Source organism: Triticum aestivum, chromosome 5B, assembly GCF_018294505.1.
Source record: "Triticum aestivum cultivar Chinese Spring chromosome 5B, IWGSC CS RefSeq v2.1, whole genome shotgun sequence".
Taxonomy (NCBI): Eukaryota; Viridiplantae; Streptophyta; class Magnoliopsida; order Poales; family Poaceae; genus Triticum; species Triticum aestivum.
This window is the reverse complement of record NC_057807.1, coordinates 89,657,362-89,681,055: the sequence shown is the minus strand read 5'-3', so window position 1 is coordinate 89,681,055 and position 23,694 is coordinate 89,657,362. Positions and strand designations below refer to the sequence as shown.

The 23,694-nt window shown below is 44.9% G+C and overlaps 2 protein-coding genes across 2 annotated transcripts; both read right to left on the bottom strand.

The window, feature by feature from the left end:
- Window positions 1–7,834: 7,834 nt before the first annotated feature.
- LOC123110561 (transcription factor RSL3) lies at window positions 7,835–12,883 on the bottom strand. The gene is made up of 5 exons (XM_044531114.1): window positions 8,908–12,883; window positions 8,613–8,801; window positions 8,457–8,522; window positions 8,294–8,359; window positions 7,835–8,200 (listed from the first exon to the last, which is right to left on the bottom strand). The coding sequence occupies exons 1-5, from the start codon at window positions 9,376–9,378 to the stop codon at window positions 8,120–8,122; spliced, it is 873 nt and encodes a 290-aa protein (XP_044387049.1). The 5' UTR covers window positions 9,379–12,883; the 3' UTR covers window positions 7,835–8,119.
- A 398-nt stretch (window positions 12,884–13,281) lies between these two features.
- LOC543227 (adenine phosphoribosyltransferase 1-like) lies at window positions 13,282–19,574 on the bottom strand. Its single transcript, NM_001427961.1, has 6 exons — window positions 19,228–19,574; window positions 18,176–18,286; window positions 17,952–18,044; window positions 17,697–17,846; window positions 15,651–15,709; window positions 13,282–13,675 (listed from the first exon to the last, which is right to left on the bottom strand). Exons 1-6 carry the CDS (start codon window positions 19,463–19,465, stop codon window positions 13,613–13,615), a joined length of 714 nt encoding a protein of 237 aa, NP_001414890.1. The 5' UTR covers window positions 19,466–19,574; the 3' UTR covers window positions 13,282–13,612.
- Window positions 19,575–23,694: the final 4,120 nt, after the last annotated feature.

The following is a 23,694-nucleotide window of genomic DNA, read 5'->3' as shown; positions in this document are numbered from 1 at the left end:
CCATTTTGAAGGAGGACAGGGCTGCAACTTATCCTGACTAAAGGCAGTCTTCACCTGCAAAGCTACCGCCCATGATGCGCCGGTGGGCTCGGTGATGACCTCTGCCCTGGCGCGCCCATCGTCCCGGTCTTCTTACACCAAACTAGAAACCTTTGGGGATTGCCTCGGGAACTGGTGGATGGCATTCCTCCCTTAGCACAAAAGAGGAAAGCCTCCTCATCCGAGCCTATTGCCGCTCCTCTGGCCTCGCTTGTCGCCGCGCACGTCACCCACGTGAAGGCGCAGGGCAACACGACTCTACTGAACTTCTCTTGACTTGTACGCCTCCGCGAGGGGCCTCGTGAGGCAGCCTCGGGAAGATGCCTCACGAGAGGGCCTCGCGAGGCTCCTGGTGGCGCTTGTCGACATGTGCCTCACAAGGCAAGGGTCTCGCGAGGGTCTTCTCGTGAAGTCCTGGTGGTGGGCTAGCTTTGGGCTTCCTCGCAGGGCCGCACACTGGGCCGCAGGCAGACGGGCCTGGGTACCCCCAGTCCCACGGGCCCGATAGATAGGAGTACTCAGATGGTTTTTATCAGGTATGAGTCGAGATCAAAGGCATACCGCTTATATGATCCAGAGAACAAAAAACTAGTCGTGTCTCAGGATGTTGTGTTTGAAGAAAACAGACCTTGGGATTGGAACTCCTCGGGGTCAGTGGAAGATGATGATCGAGGTCCCTTTGTAGTTTACTATCCATAGCAGTAAGGTCGGGTGGAAACAGAAAGCATAGTAGAAAGTGCTGCAAAGGACAGGGATTCCGCTGCCATAGCACAGATGCGGGAAGAAATGCTACCATGGAAGAGAACACACCTAGCAAAACACCTGCCGTGGCACAAAAATTGACTTTCAGGGCATCGAATTCCGCTGCCATGGCAGAACCTCGGCAAGGCGGCAGAACCCGACACGCAAATGATGGGGCGATTATCCTGTGTGACCTAGAGGACTCTCTGGCGACACCTGGTCTAAGTTCTACAGCACTTGACACACCATACACTAAGCCATCATAGGGGCCACAAGATAAGCGCTTGCTCGAAGAGATCTACGAAGAAACTGTGGAGACCAAGAGGTCGAGGCTGGTTTGTGTCTATTCGGGTTGGAGGAACCCACGAACCACATTGAGGTAATAAGAGATTCATGTTGGCAGAAGGCAATGAAAGAAGAGCTGACATCGATTGAGGAGAACAAAACTTGGGAACTAGTTGACTTGCCAAGTGGACACCGGTCGATTGGACTGAAGTGGGTGTACAAGATCAAAAGGGACGCAATTGGGGAGATTGTCGAACACAAGGCGAGGCTAGTTGCAAAAGAGTATGTGCAGCGGCGGGGCATTGATTTCAATGAAGTTTTTGCCCCTGTTTCCCGCCTTGAGTCTGTTCTATTGCTCATTGCACTTGCAGCCCAATTCAGTTGGAAGATTCACCAAATGGATGTTAAATCTGTGTTCCTCAATGGGGATTTGAGTGAGTAGGTGTATGTCAGTCAACCTCCAGGCCACGATATATAAGGAAAGAGCAGCAAGGTCTATAGGCTGACAAAAGCATTATATGGTCTTCGACAAGCTCCTGGGGCTTGGAACTACAAGTTGGACTCAACCCTTGTAGAATTGGATTTTGAGAAGTGCCCTTATGAATCTGGTCTGTACAGGAAAAAGGAAAGGGATTCGGTTCTGATCGTTGGAGTATATGTGGACGATTTGGTTATAATCAGTGGCAGCAGACAACCTATTGTGGATTTCAAAAAGCAAATGAAGTCGAAATTTAGCATGTCTGATCTGGATATGTTGTCTTAGTATCTCAGCATTGAGGTGAAACAAGGATAGGAAGGGATCACCCTCTGCCAATCTGGTTATGCTCCCGTATACTTGAAAGAATGAGGATGTCAAACTACAATCCAACACACACTCCAATGGAACCTAGGCTGAAACTAAGCAAAGAAAGTAAGGCCGAGGAAGTTGATCCAACTGAATAACAAAGCGTGGTTGGAGGCTTGAGGTACCTACTGCACACAAGGCCTGATCTTAGCTTCTCTATCGGCTATGTCAGCAGGTTTATGGAGAGACCTACCAGGGAACATATGACAGCAGTGAAACACATTCTTAGTTATGTGAAACGGACTGTTAATCTTGGCTGCAGGTATAAAAGGGTCACAAGCAAGAGGGTTGTATGGATACTATGACAGTGATCATGCAGGTGATATTGATGATCGCAAAAGTACCACTTGAGTGTTGTACTAATTTGGTCATTGCCTTGTGTCCTGGACCTCACAAAAGTAGAAAATTGTGGCACAATCTTCATGCGAAACAGAGTAGGTGGCTACTGCCGCAGCAGCCTGTCAAGGGGTATGGTTGCCAAGGCTTATTGAGGAATTATTGGGCTGTGATGGTGACAAGTTCACAATCTGTATAGATAACCAGTCAGTAATTCAGTTATACAAGAATCATGTGTTTCATGAGAGGAGCAAACACATTGACGTGTGCTATCATTTTTTCAGAAATTACGTTGAAGAGGGCAAGATAGAAGTGGAGCATGTCAGAACTGATGAGCAGCATGCGGACATCCTGACGAGGCCAGTGGCTAGGCTTCGTTTTGAGTCACTGAAAGGGAAGATCGGCATGCAGGAGGTGGGCTCGGTTCATCAAGCTTAAGGAGGTGAAGTGTTGTGTTAATCTTACTGAACCTGAACCCGCCATGCTAGTGTTTTGTTTCCTGAACTTTCTGAATATAACGCCAGAGGCACGTTGTGTTCGTGTTGCGGCTGAGTAGGGCTAGCATTTACTTTTCCTATGAATCATGTAATCATTAGCTACGATCTCGTCTGTGGGATGGCGCGGGTAAAACGGATCGAGGCCGGCTTGTTAGGATCAGAAGGAATAAAAGGAAGAAACAGAAAAGACACAAACTTTACGCATCGCAAAATCTTTGTCTTTGTGTTCGCGTTCGCTCACTGAAACTCCACCGTGTGTGTGTCCACCTCACGTGTGTGTTCCTGTATTTGATCTAACAAGGCCATATTTTCGTCAAAAAGAAAAGAGAGTGTTGTAGTTATAAGAAGGGACTTACAGAACCCTAGAAGCCCGTATGCAAGTAAATTATACCGGTGATGCTTGAACTTGGCGCAAACGATCACTTCAGTGTTAGAATTTACGTTAACTATGGTAATGTGCCACCGCGTTTCCGGTTACACTACCAACATCATGTGGGTACATCATGTTAGGGTTGAAGTTATGGGGATGGTGCATCCCGGTTGTGCCGTATATTTGCAGCACCTAGAGCCATTTTATTGGGCTGCCCAAACAAAATCTATATCTATACCTAATAATAAAGGGGATATTCCGTCTAAGTCCCACAAGCGTAGAGCGACGGTTCCCAGAGGCGAAAAACAGGCGACGCGAGAGGGGTGGTTTCGGTGGGCCGTCGCCGCCGGTCTCCCTCGCCTCCGGCGGCCTCTTGGTGCCGGGAGGTGGGGGAGACCGTCGTCGACCGCACGGCCGTTGTACATTGGGTTGTTAGGGTAGTTTCTCCAAGCATTGGTGCTTGAGCGGGGACGACGCCAATGAGGTGGAATAAATTCCTCCAGCCTACTCTCCATCGTGGTGGCGCTTGCTCTGGCGACGCTGCGGGGCTTAGAGGCGGGGTATCACCGGGCCGGTGGTGTCAGTTGCGCGGTGGCAGTGTATAGGAGTCTGCGGCATCTGGATCGGTGATTCCAGATTCGTTTGTTGTAGGCTATTTGTGGCTGTGGTGATGTGGTGGGCGTGGTGGCTGGTGATGCTGCTCCTCATCGACGAAGGTCGATGGCTGTGGCGGATCTAAGGTGAGGGGAGCACAGTAATGTTTCCGGCCGATGCACCGGAACCCGACACTGGTTCCCGTCCACTGGGATGGGACCTATATGCGGCTCACAAAGCCTTTGTGGTGATGGTGCTCCTGCCCTTGCTTCTCGGCCGGCAACCCTCCTTTGCTCCGGCGACGACGAAGATTACGGCGGTTCATTGAAGGTTGAGGATGAACATGGACCCAATGACTTTTATGCGATTTTGGTGTTTATTTGGGTGCTCTTTGTGATGTGGTGAGACAACTGTATTGGTTGTACCTATGATGTATGTTTGCGTCTTTGTACTCGTATTTGTACAATCTTGCTTGTAGTTGAATGGAATACGAGTGCTTTTTCAATCAATCAAAAAAATAAAGGGACTATTGCTTCTTGTGATACGTCAAGGAAATTGCCCCTAAAGTTGCAAAATATTACCCACCAATGCCACTTATAAGTGATAAAAAGTGTTTAACACAGGAGAATCCCCCGTCTGGGCTGGCCCAGCAGTAGAGACCTCCTATATTGCACTCTGCATGCTGGGTGAAGACGCGGCTCGCCCGTTTGAGCCGGCCCATGTCCACGCGACCAGTTTTTTAAATTTCATTTTTTTATTCTTTCTTTTTCTTTTCCAATTTTTCATTTTTTTCTACTTTAAAAAATTTGAGACTTCAAAAAAATCCAGAAATTATAAACATAAAATCTTTGATAAAACATAAAATGTTTGTGTATTCAAAACATATTTGCGATTTTGCAAAAAATTGTTTGCTTATTTAAAAAATGTTTGACATTTTCAAAACAAATGTTTGGCAAATCAAAAAAAGTTCATGTATTAAAAGATATTAATGAAATTGAACAAAGTTTCGTCAATTCTAAAAAAGTTCAGGAATGGATAAAATTCCTAAAAATTCAAAAACAGTTGGTGACTTAGAAAATTGTTTATTCATTCATAAAATGTTCACTGATTTGAAAAATGATCATGTGTTTCAAAAAATGTTTGTTAAACCAAAAAAATCTTCGTTGAATCAGAAAAATGTTCATGAATTTCAAAAAGAATCCACCAATTTCCAAAACAATGTTCGTCCATTTTGGAAATGTTTGCCGATTCAACAAAATTGTTTAAAAAATGCACAACTTAAAAAAATGTTTGCAAATAGCATAAAATGTTCATGAATTCAAAAAAATGTTCTTGATTTTAGAAAGTGTTCAAAAATTTGTCAAAATTATCATGAATTTGAAAAATATTCACGATTTCAAATATGTTCATGAGTTTAAAAAATTCTTCATGATTTCACGAATTTGAGAATGGTAGTGTATCTCGGTGATGCAGCAAAATGTGATTGTGGTCATTGGAGATTATGGTTTATTTTTCTCCCATTGCAACGCAAGGGCCCTTTTGCTAGTTGTAGAAAAAATAGGATAGGGCCGCTGTTGAAAACCATTTTTCGCTCTCAAATGCCTAAAGAACATATACTACCCTTTTTTAGGGCTGCTATTGGAGATGCTCTTAGAGCATGTCTAGCAGACCCTGTAAATCTAGCAAACCCGCATAAGTCCGGCGAGTATACAGGCTCGGCCCAATTTTCTGGCCAGAACAGAGCCCGTATATCGTCCGGCCAGTAAAAAGATTTACTGTGGCCCGCAAACCGCCCACCAGAAGCGGTATGTCTACGGGTTTGCGGGAGGGGGGATATGGGTCGAAACCCTATCCCTCTGCCGCCGCGTTCCACCACGATTCCCTACTGCCCCCTCGCATTTCTCGCCGCCGACGAGCCCACATCTGCCTCGAAACGCCATGTGAAGCTCCGGCCGCAGCTTCGGCGGTCGCCGCGACCTCGAGCGCGATCGTTGTGTCTGCTCGGACGGCACGAGAAAGCGCGGGGCCAAGAAGTGGACAGACCGGGGCCTCTCGCCACCGTTGAGGTTCCTCCGTCGCGAGACGGAGGATCACGACCGTCAGCAGGTTGCGGGGTCCTCTATTGCGGGCTCCTCCGTCACGGGCTCGAGGTCTGCCGTGTGGCTCACCCGTGCAGTGAGCTCTTCCTCTTCCGGCGCGAGGCTTCTCCCCGTGAAGAGGGAGTGGTCGGAGGAGCCGCAGGAGCCCGAGGAGATCGTGCGCTGCGGCGGCGTCGGGCCCGAGGACTTCGTCGCCGTTGTCGATGCGGTCGTGGCCGCCATTGCCGACGCAGCTTGCGCAAGGAGGCGGAGCGCCGACGCCATGACAAGGAGCTCGAAGCCCTTGTGCTCCAGCAGGCGGTCGCGGCGAACCTTGCCCCCAAAGAGAAGGACGACGGGTGGCGGTGCATCCACGAGGAGCATAAGGAGAAGTACATCGACCTCGGTAGCTCTGACGAGGAGGATTGAGCTCCTCCACCGCGTCGTCCATGGCCGCGAGCTCGCCGCCGTGAGATCCCCCCCCCCCCTTCCCTAGTACTAGTAGTGAATGTAGTATGGTCGGTGTATGTGTTTGTAATGAATTAGTGTTTGATCATGTAGTATATGTAGTATGTGATGAACTATATGGTTGCAATTTCTCCCGTAAAACTTTTTTTCAAATTATGCAATTTCATATACGATTTTTGTTCTGCCGCGCACGTTTTCGACCCGCAAACGAGATCTTCGTCGAACTGTAAATGGCTTATGCGGGTTGGGATTTTGCGGGGTCTGCTAAAGATGCTTTTAGTTGTGCCTTGCTAGTACTGCGTTCAGGCTTCTGGCCTCGAAGCTGCTATGTAGCTTCGCCCACTTGACCCCTGGCGGCCGATCTTATTTGCTGCCCCCTGCCCCACTCTCTCCTTGGGCTCGGCCCATTAATTTTTTTTCCTTTTTGGGTCGCAAACATTTTGGCGCACATCGGCTAGTTTTCTGTTCAACGTTTTGTCATGCGCGTGTTTTTTTGGGAAGCGAACCCAGCCGGTTTTATGAAGTTTCTGACGATTTTTTTCTCTTTTCTTTTGAAGGTTTTCATGACGGTTTTATTTGTTTATTTATTTATTTTTCATTTTTTTAGATGCGTGAACTTTTTCTTTAATTCATGAACTTTTAGAAAAAATATTGTGAACATTTCTTCCTTGAATTCATGAACTTTTTCCAATTTTATGTAACTCTTTCCCTCAAAATCGTGAAGTTTTTCCCAAATCCCTGATACACGCGACCTTTTTCCAAATTTGTGAACTTTATTTTCACATTCATGAACTTTTTTAAATCCGCAAACTTTTTCTGAACTTGTGAATTTTTTTCAAGGTCGTGAACTTTTTATCAAATGTATGAACTTTTTCTGAATCCTGTGAACTTTTTTTAAACACATGAACTTTTTCAAGTTCTTGAACTTTTTTCAAATTCATTAACTTTTTTGAATCCCATAAAAAAATTGAACTCGTGAACTTTTTTGAGTTCGTGAATTATTATTTTTGAACCATGATTTTTTAAAATTTTCACAAACATTTTTTTGAATTCCTGATTTAAAAAAAAAACTTGAAAAGTCAATAGTGGACTGGTCAACCATGCCCAGCAAGCCAGGAAAACCGGAGCGTCCCAATCGAAATGCTCGCATCCTTGTGTGTGCCGGCCTGAATGTCAGAATGGAGAGTGCATGATTTGTTCTGCATATCACATCCCTCTTAATAATACATTTTCTCTCGCATCTAAAACTTTATAATTAATGAATTCAGTCTATGTTGGAAATGTCAATGCAAATTCTAATGCACGTCAACGGTCAGCTACATGCATGGTTATTTTCTTTATGAAGCTCATTCTTCATAGTGGAAAGGGTAGAGAAAATGGAATTGAGAAATGTTTTTATGGTGATAGCTCATAGTATATCGCAAGGCCGAACATTTGTGTCCCCCAAAAATTATGAAGCTCATTCCAATATGATTTCGCAGTTTCAGTCATTTATCTTAAAGTGTCAGGGTTTGAGGTCTTCAAGGCTGCAACTTTGCAAACCACAAGAGACTAGATCATTGAACAAATCATCAGATGCCAACAAAAGAACTATATTTGCTCCAAAGAAAACAAATACAAATCTACAAGTTTTCAAGATCTTGCATTTCATGCTAATGTCAAGAAAATGGTAGTATTATCTTCAGTTTACTGATCCTCTAAGAGGGCCTCTTCACAAGTTTAAGTATGCTACTGCTGCGCCTATGATGATCTGTATAACAGATTCCAAAACGACACATGGTAACACAGGTACATCGAATGGTTAGTGGAGAACTCGTTTATCTCAAACACAAACTGCATTCCCCGCTCGAGACTGCCAAAATCATCTCTACATGTTCAGATCAAGTCCAATGTTCATCCCGTTGTACGCAATCCGCGCGTACATCCACATTTCATCAGAGCTGAGGACCTGAAAATTGACAAGAGAAATTCGTCAGTCGCAATGTCCGCCATGGAACAATTTGTCTGATGTCGAAGCGAACTAAATTGAGCAACTGCTCACCTTGATCTGGAGTTGCAGGAATTTGACATGCTGGACTGCCTCTTCAAGCATGGTGCTCATATCTACCTGCAAGATCAATACAACAATATTGTTGATTTAGCCATTGGATCTTAGCATTTTTATTCATGTAGGCTATCAGTAGCATGAATGTTCAGAAGCATACTTTGGTTCCATTGGGCACAAGGGTCTGCAGTGTCTTCAGCCTCTCGTTGATCCTTTTCCTCCTTTTCTGCTCAAGCAAAGAACAGAGAATTAGTATTCACATTCAGTTGCAAAAGATAATTCCTTGAGATGCGAAAGAGATGATTATTGGCAGTACCCTTGCATAGAGGCTCTGGGGATCGGTTGCCGCCCCGCGTCCAGCCCGGGCCTTGCCTTTTGGAGTAACACCAGCATCTGCAGACTCTTGAGAAGCATTCGAGTCATTGTCAGAGGTGCAGCAGCTCGCTTCGGTTTGCTTCGCGTTCTTTGCTCGCTTTGGTGCAGCCTTCCTTGCGCATTTCCGACCCTGCAATTAATCAATTACAGTCAGTATCCACACTAACAGCATGAACATATATCATTCTAAAAGACATAGCCGGTGAACAGAATGATCAGTCATCCTCAGGACTTACTCTCGCTTGGCCATTGATTTCTTCTTCCACCGAATGCTTCCTCTTGTTAGTAGCACTGACCGAGTCGAGACCCTCGCAGCTTGACTCGCCCTTCCCGAACAAATCATGGGAAATGGTTGGGATCATATTCAGAAACTCGGTAGCACCTTGCTCCTGGACCAAGTTCAAGTCCTGTGGTACAGTGCAGGAGCTGATGCCCAGGGCCTCACTTGAATCACCCAAATAGTAGCCCATGCACTCGGATGGAACAGCAAAGCTACCATCATTGCTGTCACTACACGCACTTGTATGAACATCACTGTCATAGTAGGATGGATGGGAAGCCTGATACCAAGGCAGATCCTGCTGGGCTTCCTCGGCATGGGAGGGGAAGGTGCCAAGCAGCTGCGCCATGATATCGGACTCCTCGCCCTGCGGCGGGAAGTCAAACATGGTCCAGCCAGCCTCCGAAATCAGGCCTCCAGCCTCCATTTAGATGTGAATTTGGGACTTGGGAGCCTTGGAGGCGAAGGGTGGCCTGGGGAGTGTGGTTGGAGGCACTTGCTGTTGAGAGGGGTGAAGACAAATGCACAACAGTTCAGGTGCTTTTATACTGTTCAGAATTCTGAGAGGTTGCAGGGGACAACATCTGCAGAATAAAGAAAATGTGAGCATGAGTGAACAAAGGACAGTCAATGGGTGGCATGAAGTGTGTGGTGATAGGCTAGCGATTAGCAACAACCATGGTAATGTTGTGGTGATGTGGAGAGCTGAAGACGACAAGTTTAGAGAATTTCAACTGCTGGTTGGTGAGCAAGACAGTGACTTGTCCAAGATTACGGTTATGCGGCCTGTCTCCGAAGAAACCGCACAATGATTAGAGACATTTTACTAATCATTGGTCCATGATTCATCGAGGACAGGCAAAGGAAGTCTATGAGCTCTGAACCGGAATAGCAAGAGTTTACCTTGGAATAGAATAGAATAAGATCAAGACAACTATGTGCTCATGCTTTCTTTCTTGCAAAAATATGTGTACTGCTGTTGGTTAGAGATGGAATAAACAAAAGTAGGATATGCAAAGACATGCCTGCACGAACATGGTGGAAGGAATCTGAACATTCTTAAGAACTCAAAAAGAGGATATATGAAAGCACACCTCTATGGATATCAAGGTCTGGATCTGCAAATAATTCTCACACCCTGTGCCCGCAGCAGCAGCAGCATTGATGTTCAATACTTGCATGATTTTGGAGGTTGGTATCCTGAAAGATTTACCACATTGACATTTTACACACGATAACCGACATCAATCTAGTTAAACTTTCTATCCTGAACTAACATAGAAATAAGTTTCTGTCAACAGCATCAAACCAGAGAAATGCAGTGATGATGGACCAGCAAAATGTACTGAAAAAATGAACAGATCTGTATCATTCATTGTCATCAGTTGGTTTCTTCATTCTAACGTATCCGAAGGTCAACATGGTAACATTACAGCAACATTCCCAAAAAAACTGTGCTGAAACCCCAGTTAGATCTTAAATTCAGATTATGGCACGTTTCAACAATCAATGAGCATGTGCATCATCAGAATGGGTGCCACAATGTAGGTCTCCCTTTAAGGTGTCAAGTTTGTGCGACATCCGACATGGAGATCTGATCCTGCTATCCTCATGGGTAGGAAGTGATCTGCGTATATATCTAGTAATCAATAGCTGCACATGACTCAGATCCACCACAATGCATAAATCAGCTGTACTTCTGTCATGTTCTGAAAAAAGATTGCATGCCCCTCTTTGGTAAACAAGAACAGCTAAGATGCTGGCAAGGAGAATGATTCAAAGGAAACAATACGAGGTTAGTTTATGGCCCATGATCCCTACCCTTTAGCTGTATCAAAGAAGCAACGATGCCTCCGATGTTACGCGGCAAAATTGCATGCATATGCAATTATGCATTACAGAAGACCTAAACAGGCAAGCAGATATCATTAACAGAGTAGAATGAATAGCCTGACATGAGATCATTACTAAATATGCGGTTACGTTTATTTTCTGCTTCCTGGAAGGTCAACTAATAGCATGGGAAAGCCAAAATTGCTTGTGAGATTACTCCCTTTCGAATATCCTAAAAGACATTCTCTTGTTAGTGTTTCTTAGCTTTTAAATTATGTGCACAAACTGGCACGAATAAACTATGTTAGGAATAGTCTTCCCCTGCTATGATTTCTGTGAAGAACAATAGTTTTTTAAGATGAACATGGTAGCTTGAAAAGATAGCTAAACTTACAGATCTAAGAATATTTCTACATGTTCCTTTTTCACTTCCTCAAAGTCATATCATAATTTTAAGTTTCTGACATTATGATAAAATGGGAGGGTATTTTTATAAACAAATATTGTTTGTATAAATAGGAGTCCAATATTTTACAAAATATGTCAGTTAGTTTGTCTACCCGCTCATAGTAAATATCTGAACAATGAATTATGGGGACAAATATTGTTTGTATAAATAGGAATCAAATATTTTACAAAACATGTCAGTTAGTTTGTCTAATTGCTCATAGTAAATATCCGAGTAATGATTGTGGGGAGGCAGGAGCAATTTACCATGTCAACATTAAGTGATCACAATCGATGGGATTCTAAATCACTGAATATATTAGTACTAAATAAAGGCAGAAGTAAGAATATAAGAGTTGTGATATTTCTCTCATTTTCAGTTGACAAAAGTAATGCAATATTGTTTACGATTTCATTATTTGTGTTGATCGCACAAAACTCAATACGATAGTTTACTAAGAAACCAAGATCCTCAATGTATTTTCATAAGCTAATAGCAAAGGGGAAATTACGGCACTAACCAGTAAAACTTGTTCACATTGCCATCTAAACTACTCAAACACAGATATTGTGCTATGACTGAACTATGTAGGTTCCAAAAGAATTCATGCATCAATACCACAACATCAGATACAATTTCCATTCAGCTTAAACATATTCAATGAGAAAACATTTTATCAAATCATATACATATACATATGAAACTAAATTCAAAGGGAAAACAACATGCATATAAACTTCAGACCTGTGGAGTTTTCACTAGTGCCCTACTGCTAATAGCAACATACTGCTTGGTAATATTAGTTTCTATGTTAATGACAGAAGTATCTCTTGATCCATCCTCTATTTTAACTCAAACCGGAAAAGTGGCCATTTTTTGTCCAGTCAGCATGCTGAACTCCAAGAAAATAGAAGAGAAAAACAATCATATGTAAAGGGAGGTTACACAGCGATATATATAGGAGCCCCAGTACCATTAAAGCAAAGATGTATCAGGACTTGACCAAATTATAGCAACCTAAAAAGTATGCAGTCACCAATGTCAAAGTAATATATTTCTTTCTTCAGATATGAAGATTGATAGTAGTTACACAGCCCCTATCCCCAGAAACCACAAAGAAGAATTTTGGCATTCATCAGTTAATGCCAGGCAAGAGAAGTCAAAGTAAACAGATGAAACTTCAAAGAGCATGAAACAAAATAGAAGTCAGAGATTATACATAATAGTTCAACGTCAAAAGGTAATCATGAAACTATTCCCTGAATACATAAATAACTTGGAAGTCAAACAATACTCTAGCATCTTCGATTAGGACATCAGTGAAGGAAGCATCAGAATTAATTCACAAATTGTTGACTAAGGCTGCAAAAAAAGAAACACCCTAGCAAAACATTTTGGCCCTATAGTTTCGAGTTTCAACTTTCAAAAGCATAGCTCGGTTAAGCAATATTCCTATTCCTACTTAGTTAACAGAAATAGACCATGATACATGCTCAAAAAGAAATGAAATTCCAACTAGATGCATAACTACTGAAGTTCCCGTATCCTTTAAAAGTACCTTCTCAAAGTTAGGTAGGACAGTTCAATTAACAGAAATAGACCATGATACATGCTCAGAAAGAAATGAAATTCCAACTGGATGCATAACTACTTTAGTTCCGGTATCCTTTAAAATTACCTTCTCACAGTTATGTAGGACAGTTCAATTATAGCATGATGGTAACCCAAAAAATTCAAACAAGAACAGAATTATTGTTGGCAAAGATTCAAGATCCTGATCGACCTGAGCAACTAACTTTTATTCAAAGTGCAATTCTGTCGGGGGACTTTCCAACCATACAAGTGCATGGCCAGATGCAACATAATTTGACCGACACAAAGATGGTAAAATGTACATTTGAGTAGACACACATCAAACTACAAAAGCATAACCATAACCAAACATGGCGAATGGTCATGGAGGAAACACATCCATGAGTATACCAAGTACAGACACCACAAAAATCTCAGATAAATGCAGGAGATCTGCATACATCAACAAAAAATGGGTCGGCAATTTTCAGTCATGACAAGCACTAACAAAGCATGAAAGTAAATAATGCTAGCAAGTAGCAACAGAAACAAACTTCAGTACAGACTATCATCCTTCATTGACATGAATAATTTGCACTGTTTTTGACAGAAATAAGCCACGTATTACAGGGAACAACAATCAAGTCTCCATTCCCAAACAGTTCCAGAAGGACAAATTTAAAAATGAAACTTTTATTGAGCAGCTCCAGATAGGAACTAGCTAAGATTGTAACGGATATCTTTGCTGCTTCCAGTATAGTTCCAGAAGGGGAACATCATTGGAACAACTCAAGAGTCACAACTTGTTTCATACTGATTCGTCTGCCTGCACTAGGACAAAAACTGGCATGTCCCCCAACTTGTCCCGGCCCTGAAATACATGCCATGGTTAGGACATACATGCTGAAGGGAAACATCGTTGGAACAAAGCAAAGTTCTCATGATAAGCAACTATAAGTCATATCTAACTAGAATTCAGTTTTGCTCATAGATGAGAATTATGATTTATTAAGCTGTAAAATTCATGACCTTAGGCAGTTAATCAATTATTATTTCAAAAACTGTAGAAAAGAGTAGTCTAAGTGTTTCGTTGGTGAACTTCTGATAATGGCTTGCACATCTTTCCTTCCTTGTAGCGAGCCGCAAGTCATAAGGTGCATTCTCAGTCTGCTTATACCGATAGTGGACGGACCCCCTCCCCTCTCGCATCGCCCCCGCTGGATCTGGCCGCCGGGCGACGAGGGCTGCGGTGGCGCGGGTTGGAGGCCGTCGTTTGGCCGGCTGGCGGCGGCGGCTGAAGGTGGCGGTGGGTCCTGCTCGCTGGTGGTCACCCCTTTGGCCGCAGTGGGTGCGGACGGAGGTGCGGGCTGGTCCAGATCCGATGATGCAGCAGTTGTGGTCTGGCTGGTGGCGCGGGGCAGCGGCGTGGGGAACTTCCTTCTCCTGGGTTGGAGCCGGCGGCGTGCGGGGCTGTTGGCTGCGCGCACAACGGCGGCTCCCCTGACCTAGGGTTTGTGCTCGGGCGGGCTGGATTTGGGCCCGAGGCGGACCGGGGTGCTCTCCGGGTAGATGAGGTTTGGGACCGGCCCGGGATGTACCCGTGAGTGTGTCCTTGCGGGTGCGGTGTGCCGTGGTGGGTCCTGGCTCTGCGTTCTTGTCTTGCCGTGTGGCACTAATGATCTCGGATTTGGCGGCGGCCGTCGGCAGTCCTAGGGTCATGTCCCTGGGTCCACCGGGACTGGCTGGGGATGCAGGAGTCGGCGCCTCCTACGATGGAGGTGCTGACCCAGATCCGGGGATTGATGCCGGGCTAGGTGTTGAAGGACGGCCTTCCATCCTACCTGCTGGGTTTGGTGTGCCGTGTGGTGGATGGGTGGCGGGGACTTGGGGTAGGGATGCCGGGGCGGTGGTCCCCATGTTTGGCTCTCCGGCGGGCCTCATGGCGGCGGCGGTGGCTTTTCTTCTTGGTCGTGTGGGCGGCAAGAGGGCTAGCAGCTGGTGGCTCGGGTCCGTCATTGTTGGTGATGGCCGGATCCAAATATGGGAGCCGAAACACGTCGCGTATGCCCTGGGTATCTCCGTGTGACATGGGTGAGTTGCCGAGTGAAAGCTCCGCGCTTTGGCGCCGATGACGGCGACGCTTGCGGGCGCCGCTATCTTCCTGAAGACGTCATTGTGGTTCTTCTCTCTATGTCCGGGCTCCGGGTGAAGACCCTTGTCCATTCCGGACTCGGCAGCGGTGACGCTCTGCGCCGTTCCCCCTCCTGAGGGCGTTGTCGTGGAGTCTAGGTGTGCTAGGACGTGGCGTGGCGTTGTACTCTGACCTCCCCCTTGTTCTTCTCTGGTAGCGTAGTCTCTGCGTAGTACCGATATCCGAGGATCTGCTTTGTAAGAGGGCCACCCCTCCACTTTGTATCGTTCGGCCGTGTACTTTGGTTGTTGCTTTATCTATAAAGCAGGGCGCGAGCCTGTTTCGAGAGAGTCTGCTTATACCAATGGCAGTGTGGATGAGGCATTGCGTTATTCAACTGCACGAGGATAAAAGCACAGAGTACGAAACTGTCTAATCCTAGTATATTTAGGTGGATAACAAGTGGTATAATCCTCGATAGAACACATCAATGTGAAGTTCCTTTGTCCTTTATTCATGCAACTAATTCTCATAGTTGCATGCATTAACTACATGGAAGCAAAACCTCCCAATGATTACTTATCAAAAGCTAACCAAACAAAAAATACATGAATCGAAAATTGCTAATAAGAGCATGACAATAATTCTAACAATTAAGTATGAACAATGTTTTGTTCACATAAACAGTGAGATATGCATTGGAAGTAAAATGTACCTTCAGCTCTGGCAGTTCAATAACACAGGCACACTCAACCACCTTTGCTCCAACACGCTCTACAACATAGGACATCATTAAGATAAATGAATCAGCATATGATAAACAATAGGAAAGAAATGTAATAAGTGCAAATGGGGTAACCTTTAGGGAAACCCTCTTTAGTTCAAACAAATGAACTAGTTTTCTCTTTAGTTCAAACAAATGAACTGGTTTTCCAAAAGTGATGTGAGCAACCTAAGGGTTACCAATTCACACCTCTGCTATATGAGCATAATTGGACAGCATTCCATTCAGAACTTGGGAGGTATGTTACCATTTGAAACTGCATTCCATCCCAGTGGGTTTTGGTGACAAATAACAAGCCATTAAGGGGCTAACAATTTTCATGAGTGAAAGCTCCGATTTAGTCCCACGAAAGTGAAGTGAAACAGTATTAGTGTATCCCCGAACGGAGAAGTTAAAAGATGACAGCAAAACCAAGTAACCAACAGAACATTAGTTTCCCTAGGCTTAAGTGATCAAACTTACATTGGGTGTACATATGTAAGTCATACTGTGAAGGGGGGTTCCATGGAACGCTCACAAAATAGCTCAATGCACATTACTCGAACCTTGTCACCCAAAGACAAAATTCTTACCTATATGCAAACCAAATCTATACAAGTCATAGTATTTTGGTTGGAGCCAGACAGATCAAGCTTGTTTTCATCAAGCCAATACGAACCCCTCGGCCGAGAATGGACACGTTTGGGCTCCCCATAGAAGCCTTTGTGGCTCCCTATGATGAGCAGCCAAAGTGTCCCGGGTGGAAACCGAAGTCTCTAGATCTGACCCTGACTGTCCGGGTCTGGATTGATTGACCCAGTGTGAACATCTCGGCTGACCCTACACATACCTGCGCTACCTCGGGAAGCTTTTGTGGCTACCTATATTGGGCATACAGAGTTTCCGGGTGGAAGTCGAGTTGTCTAGAAACCAAGAGTCCATGTGAGAAGCAGTTGGTCGGTTGTGCGTGGTAGCTGCCACATCGGCCAAAGTGGTTGTTGGTTATTGAATCCAGAGTGCTGGATACGAGTTGGACAGTTAACTGTCAAGGTTTTCGCAGAAAAACCCTGACGGCTAGTTTTAGAAGGAACTATTTAAATACTTTTGGTGCATATGCAAGAATGTGGACATTTAATCTATGAAGGATTTTTGGTTTTATTTCAGATCAAAGTTCAAAGATGTCGGCTAGAGAGGAGGGTGAATAGGCAACTACCAAATTTTATTCCAAATTAGATATTTTCTTAGAACTGTGGAACTGAAATATTTTATGAATATGAATTGATTTTTCTTAAAAAGTTGAACCTTTTCAAATAATAGAAGAATTAAAAGGTCCTCTCACGCAAATCTAGGTAGAATAAACTAGGAGCTAAGGAACTAGTGGCCCTAGCAACCGAGGTAACAAGCTAGTAAAGTAGGCGGAAAGAGTAAACCAACGAGACAACAATTTGTTGTCGAAGTTTGGATCCTTGGGGGATCTTACGTGTTGAGGTGTCCGATGACATAGGTCCGGTCTGGCTCTCTATCTCTCAAGCTTATTCCTCTCGAGGGAGCCACATGCGTCTCCCTGATTTCCTTTCAAAGGTGAACCATAGCCTTTACAAACTTGGCGAGTCTATCGAAAAACTAGGAAGCTCTCACGGGACTCCAACCGTCTAGAAGACCCTACCAAAAGAAATAAGTTTGATGAATCTTTGGAGATGAACTCGATGCATTTCTCAGTGTAGATTTCAAATCTCAAACATGTCCTTGGTCTTCCTCTCAAGGATTATCACTAGGTACTTTGAGAGAGGTGGGAGAGCACTTGAGGATGAGGAACCAGGAAAATGGTTGGCAAAAAGCTCCATGTGGTTGGCAGCTATCTCAAGTTTGGGGTGGAGGTTATATATTTTGCAACTTGGAAGTCAAATGAACCTTGATTAACAAGGTTTTCCATTCACACATTTAAGATATTTTCTACACAGGAACAAAGCACGTTAAGAACTGAATATAGAAGCTCACCAATAAGTTTGGCAGCGGCACAAAGGGTTCCCCCTGTGGCAATTAGATCATCCACAATAAGGACTCGGTCATTGGGCTGCACAGCTCCTACGTGCATTTCGATTTTGTCAGTGCCATATTCCAGAGAATATTCTTCCGATATCACCTCACCTAGTATAGATATGCAACATTATTAGCTAATGCATCCAGTTCGAACCTGAAGTATACCTGTTCAATAAAAGCAGCTTCTACATATTAAGCACTGAAAGAACATACCAGGTAATTTTTTCGGCTTCCTTATTGGAACAAACTTTGCACCTATGGCTAATGCAATGGGAGGACCAAAAATGAATCCTCTGGCTTCAACACCTGATAATAATAGCAACAAATATGATAAATTAACACCAGAGAAATAAAAACCAAAATTTTATTTACAATTTTGGCCTTTAAATAATAGGAACATTTAAGACAAAAAGGCATTCCGCTTAATTTCACATTACCAGCAACTACAGTTATGTCTTTGTCCTTGTACCGCTCGACAAAGAGGTCAGTGGTGTCACGGAATGCCTGCGGATCGAGAAGCAAGGTTGTGATGTCCTGAAACAAAATCCCTGCATGAAGAAACAACGAGACACATGATTAAATAAAATAATTCTTATTCTTTGCATGTAACAATATAGAGCACACATGCTCCTGCTCTAAAGGTACACTTGCCATTTACCAACAGCTCAACACCACACAAACCAATAGTTCACATGTCGCCCATCATTACAGAAAAATCAGGGCGTGACCATAAGCAAATTCCTACCAGCCAGAATCAATTCCATGCGCCACAATTCATGTCCCTGTTCACTAGCCTGTAATGATAAGCAATTGTATAAATCTACTATTAAGAAATCTATAGCAGTCTGCTACATTGCTTTGCTTCCTACACAAGTTGTTGCAGCTGTTGGCAAATGGCAATGGCAATTGACACATCCTGCTTGTAACGACTATTAGTTCACCATAAAAACTCACTTGAATTTCTTACTTCATTAACCGCAGCAGCAATATGCTACAACACCAATTTACACTCTTTGGTTAGTTCTAACCTAGGAGATGTATGGTCTGTACCCTTGTGAGCTGAAGTTTATACCTTACCAAACTTTCACGATTGTCTTAGTAAAATATGGTTGTCGTTTGGTTCGATGCCATGATTTCGGTGAGATTTTATTTTCTCCAGAACTAGCTCAGTTATTTCGCAACACCTTATAATGGTCGCACTAAAATTTAGCGTGGTTTGCATCTGCTGCACTTGGGCAAAATCCACCAAACCGGCGTCCACCCGCTGCTACCCTGCGAGGTCTAAGAAATGATAACCCCAGGACAAAACCGCGTAAACCACAGGGACTAGCATAGCTTTAGCCGACTTCCTCGACACACCAGGTAGCAACCCGCCGCCGCCGCCGCCACTGGGCATCCACCAGATCGACCCACCCACCCGAGCGAGCAAGCGAACAGCTAGGGGTTCTAGAGGGGGGAGCGGGTAGAGGCATCGACGATGCGCGCTCACCTGGCTTGGGGAAGTTGGGGATGGCGCGGATGCTGGACGCGATCCGCTCCACGCGCCCGTCGGATGCCATCGCGACCGCCGCCGACCCTCGCCCGCGACGAAGCCGCACGCCTCCGGGGGATCCGAACCGCAGTGCGACCGAGCTCGGCGAGCGCGCGCCGCCGGGGGGTGTCGGAGTCGGAGTCGGGGCCGGCGCGGTGGGGCAGTGCGGGAGGAGCAGGAAGCGAGAAGGGAGCATGCCTCTTTAACCAGCTACGCCCTCGCCGCGAGCGCCGTCAATTATAACGGCGACAGCCCTGGGAGAGGTCAACCGGAGCTGACACGTGGGTCAATGTTGAGGGCCGGTCCCACCCGTCATTGTGATTGCCGTTCGTTGCGATTGCGTCGGCGTTGTTCTGGGTTTATTTTGATTCGCTCGCCGCCGCGGGGTGGCGGGCCCGAGGGGGGCGCGAGGTTCATGCGGCCTCCACCAACCGGGTACGGCTTCGATATGTGGGCCCTCACCGTGGAGTTGGACGGCTGACGTGTGGGCCCGCCGCTCCCAGACGAGACCGGTGCGACGGCCTTTCTCTTGCCGTCTCGCGTAAAGGAGATATTTCTGGATTTTTTTTTGTCTCAGAAAAATAATTCTGGAATTTTTTTAGAGGATATTTCTGGATTTTTGTAAGAGGTAAATGCATCACTTGTGCTTAACTTTGCCATGAATTATCAGTTTAGTGTGTGAACTTATGGTGAACAGATTAAGGGGGGGAGACGTGTGTGAGATCTCACATTAGGTGAGACATATGAGATCGTTTTTTTTTGAATGAAAAAAAAACATGTTCAAACATTCTCAATTTTTTGTAGACACTCATCAATATTTGATATACAATCTCGAAAACTTTCATCTCCTAATTCAACTTACATCAATAGAAACAAAAAAGACAAATTCGAATGTGAATAGTGTCAATGAATCTCTAAATGTACAACGAGTTTTGAGCTGGTTTTTTCGGAATTGTAGACATGCCCCACATGAATGTTGTCAAATAATTTCAGATTCTTTTGAAATGTCTAAATATGTTTTTTTGTTGGTGGTGGGGGGAGGGTTCATCTCATGATCTCACCTAAATATGAGATCTTACACGTCTCCCCACGGATGTCTCTCGGCTTCTCGCCCGAGTGGTGTCAGACGCTCCCCCTGACCCACCTTGTTTGTATAACTCTCAGCTGCTCCTCTCCTTCTGCCAACGCAGGTAGCTCCAGCGGTGCACGAATAAGTAAATTTACCAGAACCGGTATGTACCGGTGAAGCATCCGCCGATCATGTCAATCCACCGTTCATGCACACTGTCCCTTGACTAATAAACTAATAAGTCTTTTACGGGTTGAAATACATTTCTATACTAGTCTGACACCACCTGACCAATACATGAACATGCCCCCACAACCTTTCCATTTAGTCATGCATATGTAATCCCAGACCACTCAACCTATAATACTAACATTTTTACTTTCTTGTTAGCTATTAAATGATATCTTTCAAATAAGTGTTTTATTTTTAAATGTCTATATATATTTGAATTCCCAAAGACAAGATCTTTGAAACAAGACCAATATTCAATATATTTTAGCGTAGTTTAAATTTTACCATTTCAGTCGCTTTGGCATTTAAAAAACGGATTTAACTCATTTCAAAAAACTCATTTCACTTTGTTTAAAAAACTGATTTCACAATTAAGAAAAAATGAGTCATTTGAAAATACAGATTTAACTCATTCTAAAATAGGTTGAACTCATTTCGAAAAACTAATTTTATTCATTTTAAAACATTGATTTCACTCATATCAAAACACATATTTAAGTCATTTCAAAGAATCGGTTTCACTCACTTCGAAAAGGTGATTTCACTCATTTTGAAACGCTGATCTCATTTATTCCGAAACACATATTTCACTCATTTACAAAAACAGTTTCACCCATTTCGGAAAATAGATTATGGTCGTGTCAAAGAACAAATTTAACACAATTTAAACACCAATTTCACATATTTGGAAACACATATTTCATTCGTTTCAAAGAACTGGCTACACTAATTTCGTAAAACTGATTACACTCATTTAAGAAAAAACTCATTTCACTATGTTAAAAAATGATTTCACTCATCTGAAAAAACTAATGTCACTCATTTCAGAAAAATAATTTCACTAAGTTGAGAAAACAAATTTTACTCATTTTCATATTTCAGTTCGAAATGGATTCCAGTCAATGCGAGAAACTAATTTCACTCTTTAGAAATTGATTTCACTCAAAGCAAAACACTGATTCCAAATATTTCAAAAAACTTATTTGACTCAATTCAAAAAACAATTTCACTTGTTTCGTAAAACAGATTTCACTCATTAAAAAACGTTTGAAATAATTAGTTTCACATGTTTTACATGACTACATTCAAAATTCTGAAATAACAAGTTTCACGTATTTCACACCCAAAAATGTGTCATGTGTATGACAAACATATTTCACTCATTTAAAAAAATTGGTTTCACCCAATTGAAAGATCATATTTCACTTTTCTCATAAAGCTGATTTCACTCATTTCAAACGTTGAAATTTAAACGTGTTCGAATGTATTCAAGATTGATCTTGTTCTAAAGGTCTTGGCTCCGGGAGTTCAATTATATACAAAGATTCGAAAACAAAAATTTTGTTTTGAAGATATGAACAATCTAAATAGTGAAAAGGCAATTAAAAGTGATGGATTTAGATCAACTCCAACGAGGCGACCCATTTCGTCCGCTGGCGTCCTTTGGGTCGATGCAACATAAAAGTCGGCCCAACGCGCCGACCCAAAACGGACGCGCGTCCGCGTGGCGTCCGCCTACCGACCCATACCCAGCCCATTTTTGAGCCGGATTTGCGTTGGCGCGGACACAAGACGGACGCACGCGCGCCTCCTCCTCCCCCCGGGCTCGCTGGTCGGTGGCAGCCTCCACCATTTTCCTCCATTTCCCCAAAAAAAAACCTCCCCCCGCGCGCGCTCCCGCCCACCCCCGCGATGGACGACGACCTCGACGCCGCCGTCGGCCTCGCCTCGTCCGACGTGACGACCGCCCCTCCGGCAAAGGCAAGCCTCGTGCCCCCCGCAAGACCGCCGCTGCGCCCAAGCCGAAGAAGGCGATGACGCCCGAACAGCGGGAAAGGGAGTCGACCAAGTGGAAGGGCCGGAGGCACGTGGCGGACGCGAGGGATGAAGCCATCGCGGCGGCCGCCGTCGCCGCTGTTGCGCAGTAGGAGGTCACCAACGCTCGCATCGCGGCGGCAACAAGGGAGGCGCTCTATATGCTAGGGTTAAACCCTAGCCAGCACGGCCTCGTCAACGCCGTCGTGGCCGCGGCCAACACCGGCTCATCCATGTGTCCCTCGGATGGTGCTGCCCGACTCGCCCCATGCGTCGGCTTGCACCCCGATGCGGCACTTCCACGTCTACCCCGTAGGCCTCCCACTTCTCCGGGGAGTGCTCGCTTGAGGTGAGCGTGGTGGTGCCTTCCACGCCTGCGCCCGCGCCCATCGACCTCAATGCCACACCGGTGGTTGGTGGCTTATCATCCGGAGGCGCGAGGAAACGCGCGCGACAGATGCCAGCCGACATGCTACTGGGCGCACGCAACCTGTTCGGCAGAATGCCAGCCTCCGACGACGAGGACTACATACAGAACATGATCTTCGAGCGTGATACGCTAGCTGCTGGCTACGATCCCGATGAGACACAAAGCCAGGACGACCGAGGGGTGGTCACGCCGTCCACCTTTGATCAAGATCAGGCGGCCTTCATGCGTGATCAGGTCGGCCTGGACCTGGACGGCTTCCCACTCGACCACGAGTTTCCGGAGGACTACAAGCAAGAGTAAGAGGACGAGTGCGACATCGAAGGGGAGCCTTTGTTCGAGGACGAGCTCGCCAACCAAGCCGTCGGGGTGAAGCCGAAGCGTAAGAGCAAGCGGACCAAGGCATACACGGCGGCTGAGGACAAGCTTCTTTGCGAGTGTTAGAGAGACATTGGGCAAGACCCCAAGACGGGCGCCGAACAAAAGCTTTCAACTTTTTGGATTCGTGTCCACCGTGAGTTCCATGAGCGCAAGAAGTTTCCGCCGTACCAAATAGTAAGCACGCGCGGGGTGGGTGTCCATTTCGAAGCGATGGAGGGTGATCCAACAAGAGTGCAACAAGTTTTGTGCCACTCTTGAGAGCGTCAAGGCCTCCCCCGTGAGCGGCATCGCATGCAAGACATGGTATGCTAGCAAGCCGCCCTATTTTGTGTCATCAGGTTTATGCTTGTGTGTTCATTTGCATACCATTTGCCAATATGCTTGCATGAAATACATTTGTAGGCATTTCAAGCTTTGAAGGCATTCAAGGTCCAACACAATGGCAAGTGTTTTAACCTCTCCCATTGCTTTAGGGTCATCAAAGATGAGGAGAAGTTCAAGG

What these genes read in the sequence shown, in the direction of transcription:
- LOC123110561 (XM_044531114.1), bottom strand. Translation starts at nt 9,378, where the DNA reads ATGGAGGCTGGAGGCCTGATTTCGGAGGCTGGCTGGACCATGTTTGAC. An exon ending in AAATCAATGGCCAAGCGAGA is followed by an intron (nt 8,802 to 8,907) that starts GTAAGTCCTGAG and finishes GATTAATTGCAG; the next exon opens with GGTCGGAAATGCGCAAGGAA. An exon ending in TTGTGCCCAATGGAACCAAA is followed by an intron (nt 8,360 to 8,456) that starts GTATGCTTCTGA and finishes TTGATCTTGCAG; the next exon opens with GTAGATATGAGCACCATGCT.
- LOC543227 (NM_001427961.1), bottom strand. Translation starts at nt 19,465, where the DNA reads ATGCTCCCTTCTCGCTTCCTGCTCCTCCCGCACTGCCCCACCGCGCCG. An exon ending in AGACATAACTGTAGTTGCTG is followed by an intron (nt 18,045 to 18,175) that starts GTAATGTGAAAT and finishes TATTATTATCAG; the next exon opens with GTGTTGAAGCCAGAGGATTC. An exon ending in TGCCGCTGCCAAACTTATTG is followed by an intron (nt 15,710 to 17,696) that starts GTGAGCTTCTAT and finishes CCTATGTTGTAG; the next exon opens with AGCGTGTTGGAGCAAAGGTG.